The sequence below is a fragment of the Saccostrea cucullata genome, unplaced genomic scaffold, assembly GCF_032062105.1.
Source record: "Saccostrea cucullata isolate Sc308-1 unplaced genomic scaffold, CSIRO_AGI_Scuc_v1 ctg6713, whole genome shotgun sequence".
Lineage (NCBI taxonomy): Eukaryota > Metazoa > Mollusca > Bivalvia > Ostreida > Ostreidae > Saccostrea > Saccostrea cuccullata.
In genome coordinates, this window is record NW_026919316.1 from 1 (window position 1) to 9,898 (window position 9,898).

Consider the following 9,898-nt stretch of genomic DNA (forward strand, 5'->3'; position numbering starts at 1 on the left):
TATTGGGATATAAATACTGGTTGGTTACGAGATTAATTCCTTAATTCCTTAAGGGCTTGCTAAACCAATGTTCATTTCCAGTGACCTTTTTGATAAGATTCATTTCTTAACTCAATTTGATACCTTAAGAATATTTTATAAACGATAAACTCAGCAGGTTATATAAATTGCACATCTACTGATTATTTTTAATAATGATTAGTATTTAATTAGCCGATATTATAGATTAATTCAACTACTGGTGATTTACATTTTCAGCATGTTTATCAAAATACTGTTTTGCTAATTGATTTTATACCTAACTTCTATTCATAAAGTTTAGCACACTGTGAAAATTGATTGATTTGAAGCATGAAACACGCATAAATTAAACATCATATGATACTGATAGATTATTAATTTCATAATATTTGTAAATTTGTAATCAGAAAAATACGCTTATTTCAAAAAAAAAAAACAAAACAAAAAAAACAAATAAAAAAAGGAGCTGAAGACATACCTTTGGAGTTTGAAACAGGTAAATCCTGTGTGGGGGTCACTTTGTTCCAACCACGGAAAACTGGGTCTAATCATAAAAAATGTTTTAGATTAAAAATTATTAATAAAAAAATTATTAATTATAAAAATACTCTATTCGGTTATATTGTTTCAAAACCCAGCAGGTTTGTATATCAATGGCACATCTACTGATTATTTTAATAATGATTAGTATTTAATTAACCGATATTATAGAATAATCAAATACTGGTAATATACATTTTCATTTATGTTTAGCATGTTTATCAAAATATTGTTTTGCTAATTGATTTTATACCTAACTTCTATATGTGAAGTTTAGCACACTGTGAAAATTGGGTTGATTTGAAGCATGAAACAAGCATAAATATCCATGTTGAGACTCAGTTATATTGAAAGAATATCAGTTTCATGATATTGGTAATAGAAGAATACGCTTAATTCTAACAGAGGAGTTGAGGAAATACCTTTGGAGCTTGAGACCGGTAAAGCCTGTTGCGGTGTTACTTTGTTCCAGCTACGGAAAACTGGTTCTAATCATGGAAAAAAAATTAAGATAAAAATTATTTTAATGATCAATATAATCCTTTTGAACACGTAAAAGACATATTACTAATAAGAAAAAAAAATTAATTTCTAACAAAAGAACTGAAGACAAACCTTTGGAGTTTGAGAAATTATGTTGCGATGTCACTTTGCTCAAACTACTGAAAACTGGGTCTAATTATAAAAATACTATATTGGGTTATAATGTTCAATGATCGCTACATTCGTTTAAACACATAAAAATCACATTTTGGAAACCGAAAATCAGTGGAAAAACGTTTATTTCTATCAAAAAAAAAAAACAAAAAAAAAAAAAAACAAACAAAGACAAACCCTTGAAGTTTGTTTTTGATGGCGTCTCTTGTGAATCGACTTTGCTCCCATGACGAAAAATTGCATCTAGGTATAAAAAGATAGTTTAAGGTGAAAATATTTTAAATGATCATTGGAATCGCTTTTAAACGCCTTAATACAATATTTTACAAATCTCAGATTCTAAAAAATGATTTATAGAATGTTTCTGTGGCTAGTTTTGTTAAACATTTAAACAATGATTTGTGATATCCCGGGCAATTATTATAAATTAACTTAATGTTAAATTGAATTCATTCACTCACCAGTGCGTTTGTCCTGGCAGATGGAAGTTAGCTTTCCTTGACAATGTCTTGGTATGGCTTCATATACTCCGTTCTGCTCTCTGACACTGATACACACCGTCCCTTTCTCCAAAGAGCTGGACCCTGAGTAAATCACATTTTTAGCTCTTCTGAGCCAAAGGCTCAAAGAGCTAATGCTATGGCCATTTGTGCGGTGTGCGTCAACTTTTTAGAAAATGGGCCATAACTCAAGAACGCCTTGGCCAATCAGTGTCAAATTTGTCACAGGGTATCCTTGGCCCAAGGGCTACCATTTGTGCTAAAATAAGGGTTGGGACCCTTAAACAAAGGGAGATAATCAGGAAAACACAACCAAAAGTACTGGTTGCTAAAAAATCTTCTTCTCCAGAACCACCCGGCAGATTTTCACCAAACTTACACACAAGGATTAGAATATGTTGAAGATTAAATATTGTTCAAGGCATGACCCTGGGACAAAGGGCGTGATCTCAAGGTCGCTTCAAAGTTTACCTAAATTTACAATTGATAAAAACGTTTATATTTTGCTTACTATAAGGACTAGGATCATCAAATCCTGTAAGTTGATGCATCTTAAGACTTCACATCATGTTAAATCAAAAGTAGGTCACCGTGACCTACTTTTTTAATTTTGCGGGTATTTGTTTTCAAATTGATTTGAAGGCATATTTTGGACACTTTAAGGCCTATGATCATCAAACTTTGTTAGTTGATGCATCTTGGGTCCTTGAACAACGTCAACTTAAAAGTAGGTCACCTTGACCTACTTTTTGAACTTTATGACTTATCCTTTTTAAAACATTTAATCCCATTATTGCAGACACTGAGAGGGTTAGAATCATCAAATCTTGTAAATTGCTGCATCTTGGGACCTTAAAACATATTTATGAAAAAGAAGATAACTGGGACCTACTTTTTGAATTTTACAGGCATATGTTTTCACATTGTTTAAAAGGCATATTTTGATTACCTTTAGACCTACGATCATCAAACTTGGTCAGCAGATGCATCTTGAGACTTTGAAAAATGTTGACTAAAATGTAGGTCACGATGACCTACTTTTGAAATTTTATGGCTTTATTTAAGTATCTTCGGTATTTATTGGCTAAGAATCATCAAATTTTGTGAGTTGATGCATCTTGGGTTTTCGGAGAGTGACGACCAAAAAGTAGGTCACGGGGATCTACTTTTGACATTTTATAGCTTTTTTATGTATCTTAGCTTAGGATCATCAAACTTTGTGGGTTGATGCATCTTGGGTTTTCGGAGAGTGACGACCTAAAAGTAGGTCACGGTGACCTACTTTTGACATTGTATAGCTTTATTTATGTATCTTAGGTATTTATAAGCTTAGAATCATCAAACTTTGTGAGTTGATGCATCTTGGGTTTTCGGAGAGTGACGACCAAAAAGTAGGTCATGGTGACCTACGTTTGACATTTAATAACTTTATTTAAGTATCTTAGGTATTTATAAGCTTAGAAAAATCAAGCTTTGTGGGTTGATGCATCTTGGGTTTTCGGAGAGTGATGACCAAAAAGTAGGTCACGGTGATCTACTTTTGACATTTTATGGCTTTATTTAAGGATCTCTGGTACTTATTGGCTTAGAATCATCAAACTTTGTCAGTTGATGCATCTTGGGTTTTCAGAGAATGTCAACCAAAAAGTAGGTCATGGTGACCTACTTTTGAATATCTCAGATACATATTGGCTGAGAATCATCAAACTTTGTCAGTTGATGTATTTTGGGCTTCCAAAAATCGCCTACTAAAAATTAGGTCACAGTGACCTACTTTTAACATTTTATGGCTATAATTAAGTATCTTCAGTACTTATTGGCTTGGAATAATCAAACTTTGTCAGTTGATGCATTTTGGTTTTCCAAGAATGTAGATGAAAAAGTAGGTCAAGGTGACTTACTTTTGAATATCTCACATACTTATTGGCTTAGAATCTTCAATCTGTGTCTATTACTGCATCTTGAGTCCTCAGAAAACTTCAATCTTAAAGTAGGTCATTGTGACCTACTTATGGTTTTTTTTATAGCTTTATTAAAATATCTTCAGTTATAATTGGCTAAGAATCATCAAACTTTGTCAGTTGATGCAACTTGGCTCTTAGAATACTTAGGGTTAGAGGCTTCAAATAGAAGTGATAGGTTGTACAATTTATCAGAAGAGCAATTCAAGGCCCTTGGGCCTCTTGTACTTGTACAAAATGAAAAAGGAAGAAAACAAACAGTGATGGATGAAATATTATATAAATATAGCCCTTTGATGAGCACAATCCATAGATATATCTACTCCACCCAAAAGAATATCGACCGAGCACGAAGGGCGCGGTCGATATGATTTTCTGTGAAGTCGATATATCTATGGATTGACCGAATTAAAGGGCTATATTTGTTATATTATTTTTAACATATATTGACAAAACAAAATTTGAAAATAATGGAAAAAAGGCACAAATTTTTCCTCTTTAACACTTAGAGACTAGATATCAAAATGAATTAAGCTGTTTGATTTGAATATGTTTCTTTTATATTGACGTAGTTATTTAGAGGATTCATTTATTCAAAATACTTAATTCATATGATTATGTTTGTATCAACTTTTGACAAACATATTCAATATGTTTTTCGAGGCATTGTTACGTCTCATCAATTACGAAACATGAAAAAAATATTAATACAAGTAAAGTTGTACATAGTAAATTTTTTTTTCAGAAACATCAAGTCATATTCTGTAGTAGTTATAATTGTGAAATAAGTACTATTTTTGTTTTACAGAAAATTATTTCCATTCTAAGAAACATCAAATCGATATGCATATCAGATTCTAGAAATAGTAACGCAAGTCTATATGCTGTTATATACATTATCATGTGATCAAGTTTGATCCAATCAGAGAGCTTGGGGTAAATGATTAAAATAATATGCTAGAATATTATGGAGATTATTAACAGTATTTGATCTCAAAGCAAACAATAAAAAGAAGGAGCAGAGCAAACACGGACCTCTAAAACATCAGATATGTACACAACCGTAAATATGACATAAAGAAGGACCTTTGTAAATCCCAATGGCGAAATCAGTTTCCGCTTTGGGTCCTTTGTATACAGTAGTTCAGGTAGACGGGACATGCCGTAGTCAATTTCAGTATCAAAACAATAGCATAACAATTGTAATTAAACAAGTCAGGCAAAATTCACCCAATCATAGGTTATTTTTGCTTACATGGCCATTTTAACAATAATAATATCCACTAAATACTGTCTTTATATAAAAAAAAAAAACAACATAGGATTTACTTCAGCAATAAGGAATGTTGATGATGGTGGAAAAAGAAAGTTATAAACTAAACGTTTGTCATACAAATAGAGTTTAGTTAGACCTTATCATCTACAGCTGATAAACACCCAAATCTGAAAGAGATGCGGCATACTTGAAGGTGTTTTTTAATTTGAACTTCACTGGGAAATAACCAATCGACATAAAGATGAAAGTTATTCTTGTTAATTTATAATACATCGTCGAAATATCTAAATGTTAACAATATTAACATTCTACATGTAACCCCCGCTTTTAAAAAATGTCAACGTTTCTTACCATCATTCCAGTTTATCATTAACCGTCGAACAAAAGGCAGCCATCTTGGAAGAATGTTCATTTTCTTTCCATTTAAATATGTGCTTTTGGCAAAACTTTCAGCCCATGTACGTCTTGTGTTGTCTATGATTATACAACGAAACTATGAGTTTTACCATATCCAAGGCAGTATCAAGTCATTTTGAGAAATTCTGCAGAACGTTTGATAATAGCAATGACAACATACCCGCTGAATCACAAGGAAACGTTTCATTTCCATTGACAGTCTCTATCAGACATTCACCTAGAGTATCTTCTACAAAGAAAAACAATGTTTAAAGGATTTATGTTGATGCTGTATCGAACCTGTTCACAAAAATAAAATATTCAGTTGTTGAAGTAGAGTATATTTCTAGGAGATAAATAATTTCCTTAGATATTCAAAAGTTATGTGGTAGATTGCTGAAGAAACCTTAATTTGTAAAGGGTACGTTTAAGGAGTTTGAAGGGATAAGCATTTTTGGAGCATTGTCATATTACAATGATGCATAATGCTTTAAGCACAATGCATGAAATATATGAAGATAACGAACAGTATTTAACTCAAGAACCAATTGAACAATACAAACTAGGAGCATGGCAAACACGGTCTTCTCAAACATCAGAGGTGGGATCAGGTGTCATAGAGAAGTGAGCATCCCCTGCCGACCGATCACGTAAAGAACAATTGTCACTACCTTTAGTTATTATTAATTTTATTTACACATGTTTCAAATTCCAAGTTTAGTAACTGTTGAAATATTTTTGTAGTAGAGTAACAGTGCAGTACAGTAAACATTTCAAAGATGCATATCACTCTCAAAATATTTTGAGAACAAAAAAAAAAAGAATATCATTTTTTCGTAATCAAAAGTTTGTTGTTTTTTTTTTTTTATCAAAAAGAGGATTTAAAGATAGTTTATTGATTAAATGATTAGTGGATGTAACAAATCTTTAACTTTGTTTTGTTATTTAAATAAAAAAATTTACCTAAATTTGTGATACGTTCTACTTTTCTATAAACAGCAAATGCATGGTAACTATTAACGGTGTTGCCTGTTCCAATTATATCGTTCTTGATACTGAAGGAATTTTTCAATACACACGTGCCATTGTGTATTTTTCCAAAAGCTGCATTATTTGCACAAAAACAAATTGCATTCTACAAAAAATGAAAACTTCGAAAAATACAATCATTTAAGATTTGAATGCTGTATATTTTTATTCCAGCAAGTCAAGGGAAAATGTCAAGCAAAGAATAATGTAAAGTTTATTTGGTGCCCCTCTAATAACCTCAGGAATATCAAACATATGTCATATGTGGAGTCTTCTTATTCCCAGTTTTGGTTTTGTGATTTATGTTATTTTTCATTCATCAATGAATGTGTCACCTGCAAACGGAGTTTATATTTTTCAGTTGATTCGATACAGAAGAGCAAGTTCTACGTATTTACAATTTAAGCGAGGTAAGTTATTGATAGACACACTCGTGAAACAAAAATATCAGCAATCTCGTTTAATGTCAACAATTCGTAAATTCTATGGCCGATACATGGACCATGTATTCGTACTTACATTTATCCCAAATAAGGAATATTCTTTACAAATTTGATAGCACTTAGTGAAGAGGCTGATTTTTGATGTGGCATCCGTAATACTTGCGTTCTTCTCCACGAATCTATACAGAAAGCAACCTGGAATCAAAAGAAAACATTTAAAGTAAGTAGTATCTTTGGAGCAAGCAATTGCAAAGACCTGCTCAAAGATTTATGAAGTCCTGGAGACTTAAACTGATCTACTTTTAGAAGATCTCATTGTTCATACTTCATGCAATGTTTTTTGATAAAGTATATATCATAGGTACTTTACACAGGTGTAATAAGTTGCGTTTTAATGTGCGTGCTATAGAAACTTGTGGAAGGATTAAATTCCATGTATATTCATTATTCAAGAACATTTATTTAGACAATGTAATATGGCGATTACAAACAGTATTCAAGCTCTAAAATCCATTAAAAAATTCGAATCGGAAGAATAGCAAATGCCGATCTCTAAACATCAGAGGTGGGATCAGGTGCCATGGAGGAGTAAGTATCCCCTGCCGTCGGTCACATGCACCAGCAGTGTGCTTCATGTCATGATTGGGCAAACGATAAATCTGCAAACGATTAAGTGAGTAAATAATGGTCTAACAATTCAAATAAAGAGTGTAAATCAACATTGACTCAAGGATAGATTGAATTTGCTGATAACGTCATTGTATCAAAGATAGAAATTGTCGAATGATGACTTTAACCGAGACCGTTGATATCGATATCCATGTTTCATCATCTTGCTTTTTTTTTTACAATAACTTGCTTCGTTTTAGAAATCGTCCACATGCAGAATATGTACTTGAGTATAATATCAAGTATGAAACGTCAACCTCATAAATTAAGGAAGTTGAGTTAATATGCAACAATTGAAGTAATCACGTTAATCTTAAAACTTAGTTATAACAGTGGATGATATCATTAACATCTTTACATATTTAAGTACCTAGTATATATTAAACCTTATGTGTCAAACTCTTGTAGTATCTTTTATTTCAAGTTCACGGAGATGAAATATGATATATATGTATATAGCTATACAAGAATATGTATCTTTCATAAATATCAATTTATCTAGATAGACACCAATGGCCAGTTCTTATAAAAGCAAACATTCACATGAATAAAGAGCCTACAATAAAGCTACAGTAAGATAAAAATCCTTAATAAACATTTAATTACCCAGCAATTCAAACCATGGTGTGAATGTCCCTGTAGCTCCTATTCATTGAAGATCACTCGGTTGACGCCCAATAGATTGTGTGGAGGTTGTGGGTTTAAGAATTGGAATGTCTGTGATTGATAGACCAAGGAAGAGGGACCTATTGGACACGAGCAAGTTACAATTATCTGACGCCTGTGTCCAGTTATTCAGGATCTTCTCCAAATAATATCCTAATCAGGACAAAATGTACCAAATTATACTCAAGATAAAAACATTCTGCTTTTATTATTTGTCAATTTGTATTTTGTTTGACTTTAATTTGATATTAAGGCTTGTTACGAGGAATTGATTTTGTTAAAGTACGATTTTCACAATTTTATCGAGTCGTATAATTTTCATATGTTCTGATGTTTTTGTTATCATTCAAAATTCTACCATAAGAAATAAAATTCCTAAAATAATCCTACCTTTTCTGCCGGTTTTAAGTAAAGAATCAGCCTTTTGTAATAGAATCCAGACTAGGAAAAAGGCAAGTACTCGAGGAAAGTGGGGTTTCATTGCTGGTCTTGAGGTTAGTTTTCCCTGATGTCGTCAATTTCAATTTTTAACCATAAACACGGGTTTAATTGTTTAATCAAACAACTTTTTTGTCGATGATGACCCTATTTTTCACGTACTCGTTAATAAAATAAAATGCTTTCTTTGGCACCATAGTGTACCAACACTAAAACTGCAGACACATTGTCTCTATATACCAAATAAAAATAAATGTTTATGTCAAATAAGGAAGTTTTCTTTTTTCAGTGGTGATCATTTCCGTTCAATAATTATGATGGGTGTGATATAACACGAAGACTCAGTTAATATCTATTTTGGAGCAATTAATGTCTTAAATTGAATTGTAGAGGGAAATCTTAAAATAAGTTGTTTCTGCTTTGCAAAAGAAATTATTCTATATTTTGTTCTTACATCCTGAAAGTTAAATTCTTTTATCCCCTCAAATTTTTAAAAAAAACAGATCTAGAGGAAAGATGGTGTGCATTTGCCTTTAAAATGTCTGATATGATTGTTTATACATTCTAAAACTCTGTATCCATTCTGCGTGAAGGTGTCGAAGTTTTCCCTTCATATTTTTTTGACGAATAATGTTCTGTCACCATTAAAAATTGACTATTTGGAAAGTTGCATCTTATATTCCTAGATTCGGGAGTTTATAGTTTTGTCATGTGAATCCGTCTGTCTGTTTTCCGCAAATATTTTAACCTTGCCTAGTATTTTTGAGTGTGTGAAGCTATATCTTTCATGTTACGTGTATATTCTATAGGTATATGTATGTTATTTATGTGTATTTCTTGTAACTTTCTTTTGGGCGTATTTAATTTGACCTCTTGACCTTGGAGCTTGACCGACCTTTACAAAAAAACTACTTAACTTTAACCTTGACCATACCCTTTGAATAGATGGTCCTATGGCTTTAGTACTTCACATTTGCTTTTATTGAAACAAGACATTTCAAAGGGTTCACATTTTCTTTTTACTTTGACCTTAAGGATTGACACAATTTTAACAAAAAAAACTTTAATCTTGGCCATAACTTTTGAATAGTTTATATTAGAGCTTTCATATCACCTTTCGACAAAACCTTCCTTTTTTGACTTGTTGACCTTGATTTGGATTTTGACTTACATTTGATAAATTTCTATCTTCACCATAATCTGCCATAGGGGGACATTGTGTTTCACAAACACATCTTGTTTTTCAAGTTTTTTAACAATTGCAAATAATTTATATCGTTTTTTGATACTTAAAGACCCAGA

The 9,898-nt window shown here is 31.9% G+C and overlaps 1 protein-coding gene across 1 annotated transcript in view; it reads right to left on the reverse strand.

Annotated features, from left to right (window-relative positions):
- Positions 1-499: 499 nt before the first annotated feature.
- Positions 500-9,898, reverse strand: part of LOC134229361 (uncharacterized) — a gene marked incomplete at its 3' end in the record, with an annotated part of 78,416 nt that continues 69,017 nt past the window's right edge. Inside the window, exons 4-12 of the mRNA XM_062711110.1 lie at positions 6,900-7,018; positions 6,315-6,486; positions 5,533-5,601; positions 5,307-5,429; positions 1,680-1,802; positions 1,396-1,461; positions 1,177-1,236; positions 984-1,049; positions 500-565 (exon numbers count right to left, since the gene is read on the reverse strand). Of these exons, the coding sequence (XP_062567094.1) occupies positions 500-565; positions 984-1,049; positions 1,177-1,236; positions 1,396-1,461; positions 1,680-1,802; positions 5,307-5,429; positions 5,533-5,601; positions 6,315-6,486; positions 6,900-7,018 (864 nt within the window). The remainder of the gene's footprint in view (positions 566-983; positions 1,050-1,176; positions 1,237-1,395; positions 1,462-1,679; positions 1,803-5,306; positions 5,430-5,532; positions 5,602-6,314; positions 6,487-6,899; positions 7,019-9,898) is intronic.